We start from the raw sequence: 21,776 nt of genomic DNA, 5'->3' as shown, positions 1-21,776 counted from the left end.
TGAAAGAAACCAGTCTGAAAAGGCTGCACACTGTATGATTCCAATTCTATGACATTCTGGAAAAGGCAGTCCTATGGAGACAATAAAAAGATCAGTGGTTGTCAGGGCTTGAGGTCTGGCGAGGGACGAATAGGTGAGCACAGATGATTTTTAGGGCAGTGAAACTGTTCTGTACGATACTGTCATGCTGGATTTGTGTCATTATGCGTGTGTCCAAACCCAGAGAATGTGCAAAACCAAGAGTGAGCCCTAATGTAAACTATGAACTTTGGGTGATTATGATGTGTCAATGTAGGTTCCTCAACTGTAACAAATGTGGTGGGTGTTGATAATGGGGAAGGCTGGGCATGTGTGTGTGGGGCAGAGGGTACAAAGGAAATCTCTGTACCTTCCTCTTAATTTTGTTGTCAATGTAAAACTGCTCTGAAAAGAAAAGTCTTCATAAAGAAAAAATAAAAGAAATAAAACAGAAACAAACAATAAAAATCTTTTTTTCTCTGAGGAAGTGGAGCACACTTTCAGGCAGGGTGTAGCATTACCCTTTACCTCCCTCTGAGCCTTGAAGTGAGGGGGCATTCAGGACCCAGCCGGGAGGATGCACCTGGCTGGAAGGAAGTTGCCTGGCCACTTTCCTATGGTGCAGGTGTCCCTGCTGTCTGGGCCTGCACTGTGCAACACAGCAGCTACTAGCCACGTGGCGTTATTTAAATCTGAATTAATAGAAATAAAAACCAAGGGCTGGCCCAGTGACGCAGCGGTTTTGAGTTTGCACGTTCCGCTTCTCGGTGGCCCTGGGTTCGCCGGTTCGGATCCCGGGTGCGGACAGGACACCGCTTGGCACGCCATGCTGTGGTAGGTGTCCCACATATAAAGTAGAGGAAGATGGGCACGGATGTTAGCTCAGGGCCAGTCTTCCTCAGCAAAAAGAGGAGGATTGGCAGCAGTTAGCTCAGGGCTAATCTTCCTCAAAATAAATTAAATAAATAAAAATTCAGTTTGCACTAGCCTCATTTCAAGTGCTCAACAGCATATGTGGCCAATGGCTACCGTATTGCACAGCACAAACGTAGAACATTTCCATCATCTCAGAAAGTTCTACTGAATAGGACTGCTCTAGACTCCAGGCAGCCCCAGAGACTCACCTGGGGGTGGAGTGAAATCGCAAATTGAGAATGCCTGTGGTCCGGGACCCCCAGTTGCAGATCCCGAATGATCTCTGAGCAACGGATACTGTTTCCACATCGACAATTTCAAAAGCTGGAGGCCAGTGCTAGGGCCGGGGCTGGAGAGAACTGGCGAGGCGTGCTAACTGAATCAGTGCTTGAAGAGCAACTTCTCTTTTGCAATCCTTGCTGGTCTGACAGGCTCCTGCCGAATTACATCACTTCCTAAAAAACAGGCAAACACCTCTCCTTCAAGTTAGCACCGACCCAAACAAGCAGGAAACAGGAAATGTTCACGTTTCAGGGAGGCTGAAAGCCGGCGCAGCATCACGCCGGAGCAGCGAGCGCCCAGGCCCGCTGACATGAAGGCTCCTCGCGCCGCCCTGGTCCTTGCCCTGGCGATCGCGCTCCTTCCCACCCGCCCGGCTCAGGGTAAGCTCCCTCCAGGCTTTCCACTCCAGGAAAGGAGGAGAATGAAGGCTTGGTTGGTGCCCGAGGCTACAGAACTCTGCCGGGGAGGGGAACACCCAGAAAAATCTAATCCTTTCTACGAAAGTAGTGGAGAAAATTAGAGCTGTCTTTTTGGGGGAGGGTGGGGCAGGAGGGTGGACGTGGCTTTCCCTGCAGTTGGCTGCCGGCGCTCCAGCGCGCTCCCTTAATTTAACCTTCCTGCAATCTTTGTCTTCTAAGATACGTGGGTCCCTGTAATTTACAAACTTTAATGGCATATTAAGAAAACCGTAAACTCTTTGGCAGTTCATGTGAAAGAACGTTTCAATCAGCTGAAACAGAGCAATAATGAATTTGCTTTTAATAATATGGGCTGAGAAGTCTGCCCGGTTCCAAAAACTCTTGGAAAAACTGGGGTGTGGAAATTTACTACTGGAAAGTATACTAAAGAAAAACTGTAAGTTAAAAAGGAAATTGTAAACAGGAAATTATCTAAGAAGTTACGAGGCATCCACTCTAACTTAGCAAGAGAGATCTTTCCTCTGCTTTTCTTTGATCTCCTTACTTTAGAGAACAGTTTCTTTTCATTGATTGTTACTAATGAAGCTTTGTTGAAAGAAGTAATGTGACTGTAGCAAATGAAAGGTATTGGAAAAGAAGAAATATTAGATCTCATTATTTTGAGCTAAGAGCAGTAAGCGGTTTATACCCTTGACCATGGCTTCAACAAGCACAATCAGCCTCAATTGCCTCTTACATTTTGTTGACTTGCCCTTTGGTGAATAAACTTGCTGGCCATGGATACTCTCTGCTTCTAGTATAGGGCCGTGTTAGCAAAAGGAAAGTTCTCAAGCCACAGTTCTTTAAATAGGATGGGGGGCATACGGCTCTGACCTAACAGATGTGGCAACTTCCTGGAGATTAGCAGTCAGCACCCAACCACCCCCACCCACAAAATTCTCTTTCCCTGGATGCTCTCCACATGGTCTCTCCAGCATCTGAGGTGGAAAATGGAAAGTGATGGGTGAACCATTCCAACTAGTTCGGTTAAAATTGAGGTTAGTGTTCAAAATGAGTTTGGGGGACAAAGTGTTGTTTTGTGCACAAAGTTTTGGAGCTGGAAGGGAGCTTTAAAGTGATGCAGCTCGAGCCTTACGAGGGAGACAGGTGACGAAACAGAGGCAGAGGAAGGTGAGATGTCTGAGTGTCCCCGCTCTTCTGACTTGGACTCCAGGGGACCGACCACACTCCCTGCCAAGACCTCTGTACCTGACTCCTTTCCCCAAAGGGCATCCCTTGGCGCCAGAGGCAGCGGAGCCTAACCATCCCCCTGCCACCTCTCTTAGCTTTCGCAACACTACCGCAGGTGCCTCAAACACGCCCCTGAGGGTAATATTTAACCTTGCCTGAGTATTTGCTTGAGCTTCTGAAAAATGATTGAATCCAGTGTCTGCAGTTAGATGATGCAAAAGGAAAATCTGAAGAGACTCGGTAAGAGTTGTCTTTCTGATGCCCGTGTCTGATCATGTGACTCTCCACTTAGAGACCTTCGTTCAGATGCTCCTCATTTAGGCCCCTTAGTCTCTCACTTCTATCTCCCTTCCAGTGGCTCCTCCATCCATGCACCTTCCCACTCCCCAGCCACGGCCCCCTCTAGTCGCACTGAATGGAGCATGTGCTCCGGGCCTCTGTGAAGTGAATAAGTTCTCTTTTTTCTACTTAGTGAACTCCTGTACGACTGTAAAAGACTCAGATCGAGCAATACTTCCTCCTTGATGTTTCCTCTTACTCCCCCTTTCGTGGTGCCTGCACTTACCCCCTGTTCTGCCCCTAGAGACCTAAATTTCTGAGAACACAGCTCATCACTTCGAACCATAATTGTGCCTATGTCTAAATCTCTGACCAGGCTGTGATCACCTCCAGGGAAAGTCGTCTTCAGTTCCTCTTGGACTTTCCAAAGCCCTGTAAAAGGTTAGCAAAAAACTCAATAACTGCTCATAAATACTAAAATCATCCTAGAATGGATAAGAAGCTGATCACTAAAAACTGATGAACTTCTGACAACAGGTAGAGTTAGAATGTCAGGAGCGGTCAAAGACGAAATGCCGCGTTTAAGTCAACGACAGAAAGCTGCGTTTCAGTAGAGTGCAGGATTATGGAGGTAACCCAACCCACTTCCTGGGCCCTGCCTGGATTCCCCATGTCTGAAAATGCAAAACTGCCCATTACAAAAAGCCATATAATCAAAGCTTTTTAGAGAGTAGTCAATAGAAAGTCTGTTCTAAAGACCAAATGTATTAATCTTTTTTTTTTTTTTTTAGGAAGATTATCCCTGAGCTAACATCTGCCGCCAATCCTCCTCTTTTTGCAGAGGAAGACTGGCCCTGAGCTAACATCTATGCCCATCTTCCTCTACTTTATATGTGGGATGCCTGCCCCAGCATGGTTTGATAAGCGGTGCATAGGTCCACACCCAGGATCCAAACAGGCAAACCCTGGGCCACCAAAGTGGAATGTGTGAACTTAACCGCTGTGCAACCAGGCCAGCCCCCCAAATGTATATTTTTTAATGAATTAATGTATATCCTTTTGAGCTAATGGTGCCTAGGACTTCAAAATGTGAGTTAGTTTATAGGTGTCACACTTGTATTTCCTTGAATTCTTCAAAAAATATGTTGGAGGGGCCGGCCTGGTGGCGCAGCAGTTAAGTTTGCATGCTCTGCTTCAGCAGCCCAGGGTTCGCCAGTTCAGATCCTGGGTGCAGACATGGCACCGCTTGGCAAGCCGTGCTGTGGCAGGTGTCCCACGTATAAAGTGGAGGAAGATGGGCACGGATGTTAGCTCAGGGCCCGTCTTCCTCAGCAAAAAGAGGAGGATTGGCAGCAGATGTTAGCTCAAGGCTAATCTTCCTCAAAAAAAAGAAAATATCTTGGAGACGTTTGGTAGAAGAATCTAACCGACTGAGCAGCCCAACTCTCTCCCCTGCAGGCATATTCCGGGATATATCGCAAATCAAGCATTTATTAACCACAAATGGGCTGCATTGTCTAACCCTGCAGTTGCCTGGACCAGCAGCTTTACCTCTGAGTCAGCATCTTTTCTCTTTGTGTAGATAGAGAGCCTGACGCAGAATTGATTACTATCCCAAGTGAAAGCAACCACTTAGACATCACCAAGAGAGAAATGAGAAAACAGCTTTTCTGGGATTTTGACCAAACAGATGAGCATAGTTACAGAAGACTCGGGGCCTGAGTATCGTGGCTGTGTGGGATGCTAAGAAGGTCAGAGTCAAGGCGACATTCTGCCCCTGGAGGGAAGGGAGGCGTCTCCACCTGGTTCTTCAGCCGGTGCCCTGCCAACGTCAGCTTAACACTATCAGAAAGCTGAAAGCAACCTCCCAGATCCCAAAAGCATGAGATTTATTAGCTGCCACAGGCAGGATGGTTTGTAGAAAGGAGAGCTAAAGGGCATGAGGCAGAAACAAGGAGGCTGTAACAGTTTTGGTGGCCAGAGTCGTCAAATGTTGGGTTTGCCAGGAGGTGTGAGAGGTTTGCTGGGCTGTTTCAGAAGAGTAAGAACCAAATAATTATTGGATGAATCTTGCAAAGGAGAGAAATAATAGAAGAAAATAGGAGGTGCATCAGAGAAGTTGCACTTTCTGACACTGTTCTTGTTTCAATGAATGTGACTGCCATCTGCTATTTCCCGGGAAAGTCTCAATTTCAACTAGTAATAATGATGATGGCAAACATATACAGTGCTCATTATATGCCAGGCATTGTTCTAAACACTTTACGTATGCTAACTCATTTAATTCTCATAACAACCTTATACAGTGGGTACTACTACCCCTGTTTTAAATATGATAAAACTGAGGCACAGAGAGGTTGAGTGACTTGCCCAAGGTCACACAGCTAAGTAGTAGATCTAAGTAAGTTTCAGCCTCAGGATTTCGTGCTCTAAGCATACGCTCTATTACTTCTGGGTTTTCGGGCTCTGCTGGGCTGTATGTCTACTTTCAGGTTTGGAACAATATAGCTCTGGTGCCTTCTCAACTGTAGATGTAACACGTAAGGTCTTGGCCAGGCTCTAAGGTTACCATGTGTTAATAAAAGAGCTGTGTTTGGTTGGTTGGGTCAGAGACTGGCTGACAGGAAAATGAATGGTGAGAATTGGGTTAAACTTCAGCCTGCAGAGTGGGAAGTGGGGGGGAGGGGAGCTGCTGAAAGGTGCAGAGTGAGCAACAGAGAATCTGAGGATTAGCATAATTAATACCAGAAGCAGGAAAAACAGAACGTTGAAGTCGCTCAGCAAGAGGCTTGAGGGTGTGGGAACCAGGGAGAGACGGTGCAGCCTTCTGTCAGGCAGAGTCGCTGTGGGAGAGCTCTGCTGAGAACTGACCCCAGGACCAAACACCAAAAAAACAAGCCGAGAGGGACTTACTGAGGCTTAAGTCCCTCTTTGTCTGAAAGGCTGACCCAGGAAACCAGAAGAGGGCAGGGGCTTGGCTGGGATCAGCTCAATTCTGTAAAGAAACAATGCAACCCGCAATTTGCCTACCTGTGTCTGGTTTGCACCACCCTCAAATGTTGGCAAAGACGTGGAGAAACCGGAACTGGGTGCCGCTGGGGGGATGGCAGGTTAATGCAATCGTCTCGTCTATCCTGCTGCAGAGCCCATCTGTTGGGCTTTTCCTTTCCGTTGTCACATTTTTCATTTCTAGAAAATATTTTTTTCATTTCTGGAAAATCCTTTTGTATGTTTATATAGTGTCTTGGTTTTATTTTTTTTCTTGTGTTCTTTCTTCTTTTACTTCTTTATTTTAAACGTATTACTGTCTATTTGATACCTTTAATCTGAAGTTTATGTAGATCTTATCCTGTTGCTCATTGCATCTGTGGGCTCCTGTTCATGAGGGAAATCCTGGGGGCACTGAGGGCAGAATCTGGCACACAGAGGCTGGCTCACCCTGTTTAACAGAACCCCAAATTTTCTGATCCCATCATCAAGCTACTGTAAATACTTTCCCAATACACCCTCAGTGCCATCGCCACAAAATAGCGTTTGGAAGAGACTCAGACAGGGATGTGCCGGCTTGAGGAGAACTGGTGCTTGGACCCCACCCCCCCCCCCCCCAGCCTTGGGATGGGGAAGGGGCCGCCTCAGGGGTCAGCCTCCAAGAGTTGAATGAAGACGTGCCGAAACCTCCTTAAAGGTGCAAGCCAGCAACCCAGAGTCAGCAGTGGGGCCAAGGTGGTAAACAGAAGCAGGTAACCAAGGAGACCAAAGTGATTGCCAAGGAGAAAGAAGTAGACAAAACAAAATTCAGAATCGGAGGAGGGGCCAGGGGCCGGCTGTCAGGATGATAGTGAGATCAGCTGGGGTTAGTGCACCTGACTTTGACTTTGAACTTTGCCAAAGACGTTGCAACTGCTTTTCTTTCTCCCTCTCTCTCTCTCTCTCTCTGTCTCTGTCTGTCTCTCTCTCTCTCCATGGCCTTGTATTTTAGCTTTAACTTTTGACCCAATAGATGGACGGGAGCCCCTGAAAGCATTATACAGCCTCGTACATTCCTAAAGGTCCAAAGCTTTGTTCTCGGGAATCCCCATAGGAATATACAGTTCTGAATTTGAATTTCCTCTACAATCTTTTTTTTTTTTTTTCATATTTTCGGCCCTAGGGATTTCCTTGTTTCCTTGAGATTTCTTTTTTTTTTTTAAGATTTAATTTTTTTTTCCTTTTTCTCCCCAAAGCCCCCCGGTACATAGTTGTATATTCTTCGTTGTGGGTCCTTCTAGTTGTGGTATGTGGGATGCTGCCTCAGCGTGGTTTGATGAGCAGTGCCATGTCCGCGCCCAGGATTCGAACTAACGAAACACTGGGCCGCCTGCAGCGGAGTGCGCAAACTTAACCACTCAGCCACGGGGCCAGCCCCTCTTGAGATTTCTTTATACATTTAAAAAATTACTTCTTATATGTCATCCAGTATTTCTAGATGTTGCATATTGGGAGAATTTTAGAGGTTACCAACTATACCAGATTACTAGAAAAGGGAATTTTTCCAGACAACCATTCTGAAGAACCATTTGGAAATATTTAGTCAAATGAAGACGTTCATACCCTCCAACCCCAACAATTTACTCCTAGGTGTACACCCCAGATCACTCACAAACGTGCAGCCACGTATCGTGGCCAAGAGTGTTGATTGTAGCATTGTTTGCCAAAATGGAAAAAATACAAACAACCTAAATGTCCATTAGCAGAAGAAAAACACCTGAAACTTGGTGTAGGCATAGTATAAGATATCATAGAACAGGTAAGATTAATGAACTAGAGCCAAATGTATCAAGATGAATCAGTCTCAAATGTGATGTTGACCAAAAAAGCCAGCTGAAGATTATTATGCACAGAATAATTACATTAGCTAAAGTTTTTAAGACACTTCAAATTCTGCTGATATTGATTAGGGCCATAGGCGTATTGAGAAGTGCGGGATGATCCGTGCTAAGTTAGGAGAGCAGTTACTTTTGGGGAGGCAGAGAGAGCAGAGATCAAGGAGAGGTGTAAGGAGGGCTTCAACCGTGTCTATCATGTCGTTTCTTTCAGAAAAGACATGGAATCCAAGGGTCAGCAAGCTAAGACCCATGAGCCGAACTCAGCCAGCTTCCTGTTTTTTCCAACTCTTGAGCTGAGAACAGTTTTTACATTTTTAAATGGTTATATTTTAATGCTTATATAAGAACTTATATAATAGCCTATATTTTGCCTCTTGGCCCACAAGATCTAAAATACTTACCCTCTGGCCCTTTAAGAAAGAGATTGCCAATGCCTGCTCTAGTCAGCATGGGAAAATGTAGGACAATTAGTGGTGGGTACCCTGTTATTTGTTACATTATCCTCTATTCTTTTCGGTAGGTATACATTCATAATGAAAAATAATGAGAGAGCCTGTGAGTTCCGTTCCAGCTCTCCGGAGTCTGCCTCCAGCTTTTTTCCATCTTTCTTTTCCATAACTCTCCATCTCTTTGAAAGAGAGTCAACACTTCTTCATTTTCTCCCTTTCCATTCATTCCTCAACCCACCGCGATCTGGCTACGGCGTCAAGCACAGCATACAGAAGGCTATCACTGGGTCACTGGTGCCTCCTAATAGCTAAACCCAAAGGACCCTTTTCTGTCCTTATTTTACATTTTTCTCTGTAACACTTAACATGATTAGTCAGTTATTGGAACTCTCCTCTTCCTTGGGTCTTATGATGCTATTTTCTTCTCCTATGACTCTGATTGGTCCTTTCCAGTTTTTGGTTATGAATCTTCCTCTTCCACCTTCTCATCTCATATTAATATGTACCTTTTCTTTTCACTCCTTACATCATTCCTGGGCCATGACATCCACTTGTGTGGCTTTCATCTCACTCCTCAGCCAATGATTCCCAGTCAGCCACCTCCAGCCGGCCTACCTGCCCGACTCGAGATCCACATGCTCATCATCAGTTCTCCTTGGATTTGTCACAGGGGCCTTGACCTCAGCGTGTCCCAGACAGAACTCATTCTCGGCTCCCTGCTGGTTTAGACTCTTGTTAGCTCTCACCTGGTCTGCTGGGTGGTGTTTCGGTTTCTCTTCCTTAAAACAAAACCAATTAATCTAGTTTCTTCTTGAAATTTGAATTTTTTTCTATAGTTCTTTGTTTTATAAGAATTGGAGCCATCTTTATTATTTCCTGCTTCTCACCCCATCGAAGTTTTCAGAAATAGAAGTCCAGTGGTTATCAGAATTTGCTGATATGTTCTTTCTCCCCCCTGACAATCCTGTTTACTAATTTAAAATTTTATTTGTTCCTTTCTAAAAATTATGCTTGTTTATTTATTTGTTTATGATTAAGATTGCCAGATGAAGCAAATAAAAATATAGGACACCCAGTTAAATATAAATTCCAAATAACCAAAACTTTTTTTAGTATAAGTACATCCCATGCAACTGAATATAAGTATAGGACACACAAATATTGCATGGGATATATTTATACTAAAAAATTATTCGTTGTTTATCTGATATTCAAATTTAACAGGGTGTACTATATTTTATCTAGTGACTCTATTTATGATTATGATTATCTTTTGTCAAGCAAAGAACATCCCTATATTGGTTCATCACTAAGGCCTCAGGCGTATTGACTATGTAGCCAGCTATCAAATATCAGAAGAATATTCAGGCTAGTCCTAGATCAATCATGCAAATGGCAAGTAAAGAAATCATTGCTGGAAAAAACAACCAATGATTAAGTAGAAAAAACCAGGGACCCAAGAGTGGATCAACTTCAGAGAATCTATTAATTTGTTGTATTAAAAACTAAATGAAAAGGGCCAATCTGGTGGCGCAGTGGTTAAGTTGGTGCACTCCACTTCGGCAGCCCAGCGTTCGCGGGTTTGGATCCCAGGCGCAGACATGGCACTCCTTGGCAAGCCATGCTGTGGCAGGCGTCCCACATATAAAGTAGAGGAAGATGGGCACGGATGTGAGCTCAGGGCCAGTCTTCCTCAGCAAAAAGAGGAGGATTGGCAGCAGATGTTAGCTTGGGGTTAATCTTCCTCAAAAAAAGAAAAAAAGGGGCCGGCCCCATGGCCAAGTGGTTAAGTTCGTGTGTTCTGCTTTGGCGGCCCAAGGTTTCACCTGTTTGGATCCTGGGCGCGGACATGGCACCACTCATCAGGCCATGCTGAGGCAGCATCCCACATGCCACAACTAGAAGGACCTACAACTAGAGTATACAACTATGTACTGGGGGGCTTTGGGGAGAAGAAGAAGAAGAAAATGATTGGCAACAGATGTTAGCTCAGGTGCCATCTTAAAAAAAAAAAACTAAATGAGAAAAAAATCATAGGATTACATTAACAAACCCAGAAAGAGTGAGCATAGCATGTCAGTAGCTCGAGCAGCAGCACTAAAATTCCGAGGACGTGGGGCCTGTTAGACCGTCTAGGATGGAAGGGCAGGATTAACTCTCTTTCAAGGCACAATAGGATCAGAAATTAGCCAGCCTGGGAAACCTCTCAAGGGCTTTGCTGACCCTGGAAAATCCAGCCACCATTTTGCTCCCCTCAGACACCACTTCAAAGACCTCAGGAACTTGCTTCCTTCTTGAGCCTCTTGGAAGAAAACCTCAGACAATAAACAAACTTCTGCTCCCTCCTCCCCATGGGCTGGCGATGTGGAACTTTCCCGTCCCTCCTGCTGCTCATGGTGAAGGTACATTAGCCACTGAGAAGCCCACATCTGCTTTCTCTGCTTTCTTGGTCTCTAATTTATCACAAACATCTGTCTACCACTGAGCACACCTGGTTTATCCAGCAGGCAGCGTGTCTCTGTTCTCTCTTCAGAGGGAGGCTGACAAGGCAGGCAGTCTAGGGAGAGGGCAAGGGCATGGCAAGGAACACTTGTTTTCAAGTTACTTTTTTTTTTCTTTTTGTGGTAAGGAAGATTGGCCCTGAGCTAACATCTGTTGCCAATCTTCCTCTTTTTGCTGACCAAGATAGTCCTTGAGCTAACATCTGTGCCCATCTTCCTCTATTTTGTATGTGGGACGCCGCCACAGCATGGCTTGATGAGCAGTGTGTAGGCCTGCACCCAGATCCAAACCTGTGAACCCCAGGCTGCCAAAGTGGAGAGCACAAACCTAACCACTATGCCACTGGGCCAGCCCCTCAAGTAACATTTTTAAATTATCATTTTGAAATTGGCTATTTAAAAAAGATATAGAAATACAATAAAAATAGGAAAGTTCATAATAACTATTATAATGATAACTTAATAATTAATGGCTAATATGATAATGATAATTCATTTAATAATCCTTTTAATTATGTTAATAATGGTAATAACTATCATTTAATAATCCTTTTTTTAAGGTACTTTTGTGTCCTCTTATCCCACTGATTGTAGAAAGAATTTTTAAATGTTAAAAGTGTACATATATTCTGTCCCATAAAAATACACACATTCCTTTAAACTGTCAAGTACTCTGGGCCAGAATAGGATTCCAGAGCACGAAAAGGTAGTCAGATGGGGAAAAATGCAGCTTCCCCAGGTGAGTAACTTCAAACCTGACACAGCCTTAGGGTCTGGGCAAGTCTGATGAACTATGAGCAAGCTTTCTCTAAAAAAGGCATCAAAATAAAAAGATTAAAACAAAAAAGACATCAGAGCATTGTAGGCCCCGCTGTGGGGCAGGTTTTAATCTGATAATAAATTGCAGCCACAGGTGTGCTTCTCAAGGCAACGAGGTAAAAATACAACCAGCCTTTGCCAGTAAATTCCCCGAGCAGACCTGCATCAAACCGTTTTACCAGACGACCCGTCCCCCAAAGAAACATTTCTTAACATTCTTTCCGTGTCCGGCAGTGTCACCTTTAGTTGGCTGATGGCTGAAGAGAAAGGTGTACAAAACCTGGGCACTGCTTCGCCTAAAGCGCCCTCCGCTCTGAAAGTCTGCCATTGACCTTCAGCGCCTTCACCTTGCCTCTGTTCAACCCGCTGTTTACTCTGAGCAGACCTTCTTCAAGTGAATATGTCAGGAAAAACATCCTAAGTGAATATTTTCACTTAATAAAAATTGTCAAATACATAGTAGACAGAGCTTACAATGTAAACAAGGCTCCCTCCACTTGCCTGGTCCTGCTCCCCCCTGGCCTTCGCCTGTGGGAGACCATGTGAAACACCACGAATGCCCTGGCCGAAAAAAACAACAAAAAACCCACTAGATACGTGAAGTTTCATCATTAGGGATTCATAACTTCACGTTAAACAATTCCTCTCATTCCCCAGCGTTTTCTTTAAAACTCAGGTAGCTTTTGAGAGAAACCACTAAGAACACGCTGTGTGTTCCTGGAAGGCGGTGGGGGGGGGGGGGGTGATACAGGGGGAGGAGATCAGACTCTTGACTAAAGGTAAGAGGTGTACAACATTTCACCTCACACTGACCTGCCTATTTCCCATCTCCTAGGCAACGCTTTGTGCACCGGCTGCTGCACAGCAGACAGCGTTGCAGGTGCTAGAGATGGATTTGGTACAAAACAGTGGGAGAGACAGACAAGAAACAAGTGCTCAAATGAAAGGATTTCAGATATAAACAATAAGTACTGTTTTGAAACCAAGTAGACTAGAGAACGGGCAGAGCGCGTCATGCTCCATCTGCGGTCCGTGCAGCATGGTGGCCCAACACCAAGGAGTGACATTCATCTGCTTGGTGTTAGCTCTCCCTGCATCAAACACGGTCACCCTCCCAAAGCCAGGCGGGGGCCTGAGGAGTCTGGTAAGGTCATTTGTTCCCATTTTGTTCCAGTTTTGTCCCTGGCCACATCACAGATCCCACAGATGCTGAAAATTGATCTTTAAAAAAAATCAGAGCTGAAGAGATAGACTATGTGATGCGTGCATGTGCCTACTGGTTTTGCTCCCAGAGCCTTCTTTCTGTGCAGGGTTCTCCAGTTGCCTTAAAGCTAGTAAGGACTGTCTTCGTGAACAACAGCACACTAAAATAAACTCAACCGACTTATGATTTAACTCAGTAATTCTCAACCCAGCATATATACTTTCTGGAATCATTTGGGGAGCTTTTATTTTTTGTGGTTTTGTTTGTTTGTTTGTTGAGGAAGATTAGCCCTGGCTAACATCTGCTGCCAATCCTCCTCTTTTTGCTGAGGAAGACTGGCCCTGAGCTAACATCTGTGCCCATCTTCCTCTACTTTACTTGCCAAGCAGTGCCATGTCTGCACCCGGGATCCGAACCGGCAAACCCTGGGCCGCCGGAGGGGAACATGGGAACTTAGCTGCTGCGCCACTGGGCTGGCCCCTGGGGAGCTTTTAAAACATACCATTGCCCAGGCTGCAGCCTCAGATATCTTCAAGTAATTGATCTGAGCAGAACTTGAAAATCACTAGGAAAGTGAGACTAGCCCAGTGGTGTGGTGGTTAAATTTGTGCACTCTGCTTCAGCAACCTGGGGTTCATGGGTTTGGATCCTGGGTGCAGACCTACACACCGCTCATCAAGCCGTGTAGTGTCAACATCCCACATAGAAGAACTAGAAGGATTTACAACTGGGATATACAACTATGTACCGGGACTTTGGGGATAAAAAAAAAAAGAAGAGGAAGATTGGCAATAGATGTTAGCTCAGGGCCAATCTTCCTCACCAAAAAAAAGCATACCTTTAAAAAAAAAATCACCAGGAGATGCTGGTGCACAGTAAATGTTGAGAACAATAACATGTGTGACTAATAATTAAGTACAACTAAATGAGATTGTTTGGGCAACTTAAACCAATGGTTCTGAAATTATGGCCCCCAGACCAGCAGCCTCAATATTTTGTTAGAAATGAAAATTCTGGGGCTGGCCTGGTGGTGTAGTGGTTAAGTTTGTGTGCTCTGCTTCAGCAGCCTGGGGTACGCTGGTTCTGATCCCAGGTGCAGACACACAGACTGCTCATCAAGCCATGCTGTGGCTGTATCCCACATACAAAACAAAGGAAGATTGGCACAGATGTCAGCTCAGCAACAATCTTCCTCAAGCAAAAAGAGGAAGATTGGCAACAGATGTTAGCTCAGGGCCAATCTTCCTCACCAAGGAAAAAAAAAAAGAGGAAAGAAAAGAAATGAAAATTCTTGGCCCCATCCCGGACCTACTAAGTCAGAAATAGGAGCAGTGTCCAGCAGTCTGTGTTTAAGGAGCCCTCCAGGCGAATTCTGATGCAGGCTAAGATTTGAGGACCACTGATTTAAACTTCTAAGCTGTTCTGTGAACAGTGACCTTTGCTGGAGATGCAGGTTTTAAACTGCAACACACATCTCTCTTATTCAGACTTATTCGAGAAGGCATGATTGTCAGAGTTCCCTCTCAAATATCCTGGCCAGAGTCTCTCAGGTGCTCGAGTCTTCAGGGATGACTTTTAAGCTATTGTGGTCCAGTGACAGAGTTGGCAGCTGTTGGGCAAGCCTTTGGCATCCAACTCTTGGATCTCTGACTTTTCACCAATTTGCCAAGAAGGAGCATAGAGAACAAGAGGGGAGAGAGATGCGGGGTGGCCCAGGGGAAGGCCAGAAGTGGGTAGAGTCTGGAGCAGCGGTCTCAACCTTGGCTGCACACTGGAGTCACCTGGGGAACTGTAAAAAATACTAAGGGCTGGGTTCACCCCCGGATATTTTGATCGAATGGTTTGGCGTGTGGTCTGGCCACCAGGAGTATTAAAATCTCCCAGGTGATTCTGATGTGCTGCCGAGGCTGAGAACCACTGGGGGCCTCTTGGTTTGGTTGAATCTCTTCCTTCCAACACTCCTCTGGTTCTTTGCTGTATACGGAGATACAGGGGGAGAAAAAGTCGGCAGATTTCTTGGGTGTGGTTTCTTGAGCATCCTGAAATTCACGTACTCCAGTTACTCCACAGAGCAGGGCAGATTTGAACGCCTGACGTCTGACTTGTGTTTTCTTTCATTTCACTCTCTGAACCATAAAATCGCTTAAATAATTTGTGCATGGAGCCTACATAACAAATGAAAGAATGAGGCGTCTGATTGAGGTCCAACACACTCATGCTACCCTGAGTTTAATAACATCCTCTCATCATTGCTTTCGTTTACGTTGTAATATCAGTGTGGCAATCGTTCAGTTGGTATAGGATACTTTTTGTTTTTAAACTTTAAAAGCTAGAGCTTGGTTGCACATTTCTTCCACTTTCAAAAAAAGAGAAGTTCGCTAGTTTGCTTCACCGAGCAGCAGAGACATTCCACCAGCGATGATGCTTGGAGCAGTGATCAAGGGGAACGTGGCCGCCCTGCCGGGGGGCAGCCAGGCTCCCCTCAAGCATTGCCCTGTTTTCCCCCTTACAAGGGTCCCCCCAGAGACCTCACCAGATGTGGGAAATCTGCATCCCAGATGCGTTTGCATGGATATTATCAAAAATCGTTTGTAAGTGACTCTGCCCATGTGTGGTTTATTGTTCAGTAATTTTAGGATTTTAGGATTAAAAGTAAGTGCAATATTTAGCTTAGTCTCATCACTCACGTGACCACTCCCATACTGCTTCCTAATACTCCGCTGTCTGAGCAGAGAGAGAGAAAGGGAGAATTCTAGGAGAGTTTGCGTTGGGGTCACTTGAGATAACCTTGACTGGCCCTCTCGAAAGGATGAGAGAGCTGCTGCTGGCCTGCTGCCCTGAGCCCTCACGCCAGTGATTCCACAGGCGGGTCACACGCAGGGTACAAAGCCAACCAGGCCCACCCTCACCTGGCCCTTCTGCTCGTAACGTGCTGTCCTCGTTCTTCCTTCTCTTCCGGACTTTTGCTGGCTGATGCCTCCCTCTTTTGACTCTCATGCTTGATCCTCTTTATCTTCTGCAGCATCTCCAGTTTTACCCAGGCTCACCCCCTTTTACCCTAAAATATGTCCAAATCCAGATAAGAAGATACAACAATAAAATGAACACGTTATAGCAGGCAGATGAGTCTCCTGGGGAAGAGCAGAGAAACAGATACGTGTAGAGATGGGGGAAGAGAATGGGCGGAGAAGAGCACATCTCCCAGCACCTGGTGTGTGTTCGGCACTTCAGACAGCATTTTCACGATTAGGGTTTCCTTTGCTCTTCATGGGAACCCTATGGGATAGGCAGAGCTGATGGCCTCCTCTCTTGGCAACTAGGAAAGGGAGGGCTGGAGAACAGAGGGGCTGGTGCCAGCCCCCACGACTACAGAGGGCAGCTCCCAGGCTCAAGCTCTACTCTTCTGAATCCAAACCCTTCCTTCCACAATGTCAAGGAGATGCCCACGAAGTCCACAGGCAACACAAGAAATGGCCCTGCACATTCTGCAGGGTACACGCTCCAGATTCACTTCCTGAGACTTCTGGGCGCCTCTCCAGTGGTGCTGGACCCTTAAGTTTGTATAATGTCACTTTATCCAAGAAGCAGAGCCCGGCGCCTGCAGGCAATGACTGTTGACTATTATGGCCCTTAGCAAGTGTTTCTTAGAGAAGGCTGGACCCACAGGGGTGTCTGAGGCTGCGCAATCGGGTTAAGAATTGCTGTTAGCCCAGAGGCCACGGGAGGAACTGCTGTAATGCTGGGCGGAAAGTCCCCTAGCCGCTGTCTGCTGTTTCCTCTCCTATCCCTGTTCGTGACCTCTGGCTCCTCTCTGGTTTCCACCTTGGTTTTTTGTCTGCCTCTGGTTTTCTTCCTAACTCTCACCTATGTCCCCTTGGTGAGCCCCTCCTGGTTACCGATTTGATTCTATGGCCCACCCTGGTTTTCCTGCTCCCCTTTGATGACACTCGATGCTCCTGGCACAAACTCATGGGGCTGATCCCCAATGTTTTCAGCGTCCCCCCTGTACCATCACAGACCCCTTACATGCCCAGTCCTTCCCTGATTTAGTTTCTGCTGATGCTCACTGTGTGAGGACTGGGCTGGAGTTGTCTTGGAAAGGTTGTGCGGGCAGACCACCAGGAGCGGCTTGGTGCTAATCCCCTTCCTCTGCTCCCAACACTCTCTCCCCTGCTCTCCCCACTCTTGAGATGTGCTGCAGCATACATGTGCCCATGTGCACACTGAAGGATGCCGAGGGGTGTTTGTTGCAACATCATTGGGAAGTACAAAAGAAGTGACTTAAATCTCCTTCAGTAGGAATAGGTTATAATACGTCCAAATAATGGGAGGAAAAGAGAGTTCTCTGTACGCAGACATGGAATAATCTTCAAGATCAAATTTTAAGTGAAAAAAGCAAAGGGCCAAACAGTATATAAATTTTGCTACCATTTGTGTTAATAGAAGAAAACAGGAAATGATACTTATATTTGTATATGCATAGATTTCTCTGGAAAGCAGCAGAAACTGTGGTTACCTCTGGGGAAGGAAACCAAGTCACTGGGGAAAAGGGTGGTGGTGAAGTTTCCTTCCTGAGCTTAGTCCCATGTGTATGGTCCTTATTCAAAAATTGTATTTAAAAACAAGATAAATGCTTTAGAATCAACACAGAGACGTGGAAATACACGGCAGCTTGGGGACCACATTTTAGTTGTACAGATTAAAACATTAAACCATTAAGGGGTAAATAATGTCCAAATTCCCACAACTAGTAAGTTGACAGAGCTATCACTAGACCCCTTGCTGTCATTTGGCACCTATGCTCAAGGGAATGCGGCTTCTAAACCCTACATATCAGTAGAACATACAACAAAAATAACAGAGTTATACCCCAGGGTGAGACATTTGAGACTCAGTTTCTTCATCTCTAAGTCGCGAACAGTAGAGTTGTTGTGAAGGTTGGATTAGATGGTGTGTGTTTATCCTAGCACCTGGCACACGCTAAGCATTTGATAAATGCCAGTAACGGTTACTGATTATTTTGAGGTTATTATGGAGTTGGTCGGGGCAGGCAGGGCTGTGAGGAAGGTTGTCATAAGAGTGCGTGGAGGTGAAGGCTTGCAGGGTAAAGAAAAATAAAACACACAGAGAGAGAACACTTGGTTCTCAATTATTTAAATAGTCACTGGAGAATCGGAGAGAGTAAATGATGCTTAACCTGGAAAACATATATTAGGGAGTATGTGAGGGGGATACTGTGGAGAGAACTTCCCCAGTCCCTTTTCCTCCGAAATGCCACTAAGGGCCACCTGTGACCAGCATTGTCTCTCATGCTGAAAAATAAATGTACACAACTCGGGCCCATCTGGTGTGCTTCTTTCCATTTCTCTTTCACTCTCGATTGTCAAAATGCCCTCATTATTCTTGCTAGCTTATTTCCTTTCCTATCTTCTCTTCTTCTGGGGCCACGGGTCAAGTGGTAACTCAGGCCCTAAGTGTTCTACTGGGAGCTGGGTTTGCCTTGCTTGGAGAAGTGCTGACGAGATGCTGTCGTTCTGGGCAGCTTTGCCCACAGTGCATCTGGGCTGACAGCTTAGCAGGAGCCCCTGCAAAGCCAGGTTTCTGAGCACCGTTCCCCTCCCTTCCTCTTTGTGCCGGGAAGCCACCTCCTTACAGGCTGAGGGGTGAGAACGTGAAGTCCCCTCTCTTGTTCACCACTTTGAGATTTGTTATCATTACACTCCTGCCTGATTGGAAGGAAAATACCAGATGAGGTTCAAAGCTCAGGTTCTGCCATCGGCCCTCCTAGGTTCGAATCCTCACTCCTCCCCGATAGCTCATGACCGTGGGCAAGTTGTGTAACCTCTTTGCCCCGGTTTCTGTCTGAAGAAATGGTGAGGACAAAATGAGATAATCCGGGTAAAAGGCAGAACGCAGAACCTGAGTCTTAGTGAATTTTCTGTAAAGGTTAGCTTGAAATAGTACCAGCAGCTACTGCAGTAGCAGAAGTAAGCAAAAGAAATACAAGGCCGGGGCCCGGCCCGGTGGTGCAGCGGTTAAGTTTGCACATTACGCTTCGGCAGCCCAGGGTTTGCCGGTTCGGATCCCGGGTTTGGACATGGCACTGCTTGGCAAGCCATGCTGTGGCAGGCATCCCACAAATAAAGTAGAGGAAGATGGGCATGGATGTTAGCTCAGGGCCAGCCTTCCTCAGAAAAAAGAGGAGGATTGGCAACAGTTAGCTCAGGGCTAATCTTCCTCAAAAAAAAGAAAAGAAAAAGAAATATAAGGGTGGTCTGGGTATTTGAGGAAGGTCCATAAGCGCTGACCTCAAGGAATAGGGTCACTACCTCCGACCACACATGTGTGCCATCCCCATCCCCCACCCCATGCCCTCGCCCTACAACCGTCCAGTCTTCACTGGCTGGGTTACCAGTGAACAATGCTGTGTGGTCCCAATAGTTCTGAAAGCAGGATGACTTTACTGAGATTGTCCTCGTGGACAAATATCTTTTCCTGATCCAGGGTGACACATCGCACATTGAAGCTTTCAACATATGAGTGAATACATTATTGACTTGCCTTATTTCAAAAGACGTAAATATAAGACAAAGTCACTTAACCAGGAAGGCAGATATTTTTTTAATCCTGCTCTTGGTACATAAGTGTGAGGGACACCAGTTAGTTACACACTGCCATTTGTAATTGATTCTGATGGTTTTGGGTGGCATTTACTGACATGGTTGTCAAGTGGATTCTTGGTCTTGGGGGAAAGTGAAATGTTTGTCTTATATAACCCAAATAATTAGACTGTGCTCAAATGAAGATTTTTATAAATCAAATCAGAGGAATCCATTGTCCTAGAGTCATGCAGATAGATAAGTTACTGAATTGGCTCTCAGTGGCCAGTTGGGTCATTCTTTGGAGCGGTGACCTAACCTATAGTAACAGGGCACGGTTTAAAGCGTCAACTTCTCTGTTTGCATCGGACCTTTCTCCTTAGAAAGAACTTTCACATAAATTCACTCACTAGATAAGTTTCCCGTAGCCTAATCTCTATGCTCTTTTCCTCGATGGGCCCCGCCTGTATGGTAGGCAGGTTATACCGTGATAGGACAGAGCCCCCAGCCCTTCACCGTGACCACTGCATAGCCAGACGAGGAAAGAATTTTCAAATAATCATCAAGCTACTAGTCCTTTCCTGTCCTGCCATGAGCCGCAGGATGATTTTCCAACACAATCTGACATTCGAACAGAATAAACTTGCCTGCGGTTTACTAATAGGGAAAGTCCTGAAGATGCATTTGGATTAAATAAATTTTAATATCGGTGCAGGTTCCCTAGCGTCTCAGGAAACTTCCCCCTGGAGAATTTCACTTTAAAAATGAGATACACGTGAATACTCTTATGTAGAATCCAGGAGGATTTCCGTCAGATCATCGCAGAGGCAGACTCAGTTCTCTGCAGAACGCGAGACCTGACGCTGAAACCTAAGCAGTCACCCCAATTTTAAAGAAGTCTTCTCCATCCATAGGTAAACTTTTATCAAAAATTAGGACACACACACACAAAAAGGGGGCCGGTCCCATGGCCAAGTGGTTAAGTTTTCGTGCTCTGCTTCGGGGGGTCGGGGTTCGCAGGTTTGGATCCTGGGCGTGGACCTACACACAGCTTATCAAGCCATGCTGAGGTGGCATCCCACATAGAGGAACTAGAATGACCTACAACTAGAGTATTCAACTGTGTACTGGGGCTTTGTGGAGGAAAAAAAGAGAGGAAGATTAACAACAGATGTTAGCTCAGGGCCAATCTTCCTCACCAAAAAAGCATACCTTAAAAAAAAAATTAGGACAGAATGCATTGCTTTATATCTAAAAGTATTATATGGCAAGTACTTAACTTTCAGTAAATGTGAATTTCTATTTACTCAGAAATGTTATTAAAATATCATGACACCCTACAGGAGGAGTCCTGGAATATCACACTTGACACGACAAAGCTTCTCAATGCCCTTTGCTTAAGCATCACTGAAACAGCTGATCGAGGCCAAAGTGCTTGCATTTGTGGGAGGTTTATCTCCGGCCTCTGATCCCACGTTCAATATACTCCCAGCTTGAGCTCCATTTATGTTAAATCAATACTTTGTGTCACATGGAACTGGAAGACCAAACACAGTGGATCAAGTTTATCCCTGGATGTACGCAGGATAAATTTAAAAATCATTGAAAACATAACATCCTAGCTTTGTCTCCCTGGCCATCTCAATTTTGTGTTTCCCCACAGATGTCGAAGGATCAGCACAGTCCGCAGATATGCCCCTGGAATTGGAAAGAACAGATGAAGAGGCTACTATTCTAAGTACATTTGCTGCAGTGACCACAGAAACGTTAATTACAAATACGAGTTCTACCCACACTGATGAGGGTGTAAATCAGTTAGAGTTTATATTAATGGTGTTGATTCCGTTGATATTATTGGCCGTCCTATTTTTATCGGTGATATTCCTCGTAACGTGCTATAAAAGAAAAAGAACTAAACAAGGTAAATATTTTGTGTGTCCCCGTTTCGAGACAATTGTTCCATGTGTTAATGAACGATCAATAAAACAAAATACTTTTTGCTTCTACACAGAGCCTTCTAGCCAAGGATCTCAGAGCGCTTTACAGACATGTGAGTATTTTCCTAACACCTGCCTGGCGTGGGGCATGGGGCAGGAGAAGGAACCGGGAGGTTTTAAAGTTAAGCTATACAAAATAGTAAACGATGAATGACGTATTTCAAGGAAATTTTCTAGAGTTTAAAAAGGCCAAATTGCT

General features: G+C 45.3%; 1 protein-coding gene across 1 annotated transcript in view; it reads left to right on the top strand.

Annotated features, from left to right (window-relative positions):
- Positions 1 to 1,420: 1,420 nt before the first annotated feature.
- TMEM154 (transmembrane protein 154) overlaps positions 1,421 to 21,776 on the top strand; it is a 41,784-nt gene continuing 21,428 nt past the window's right edge. Inside the window, exons 1-3 of the mRNA XM_046656691.1 lie at positions 1,421 to 1,595; positions 21,244 to 21,501; positions 21,592 to 21,630. Coding sequence (XP_046512647.1) covers positions 1,526 to 1,595; positions 21,244 to 21,501; positions 21,592 to 21,630 — 367 coding nt within the window. The 5' untranslated portion in view covers positions 1,421 to 1,525. The remainder of the gene's footprint in view (positions 1,596 to 21,243; positions 21,502 to 21,591; positions 21,631 to 21,776) is intronic.

This window comes from Equus quagga, chromosome 3 (assembly GCF_021613505.1).
Source record: "Equus quagga isolate Etosha38 chromosome 3, UCLA_HA_Equagga_1.0, whole genome shotgun sequence".
Lineage (NCBI taxonomy): Eukaryota > Metazoa > Chordata > Mammalia > Perissodactyla > Equidae > Equus > Equus quagga.
The sequence above is the reverse complement of the archived record's forward strand: the minus strand, read 5'-3'. Positions and strand labels throughout refer to the sequence as shown.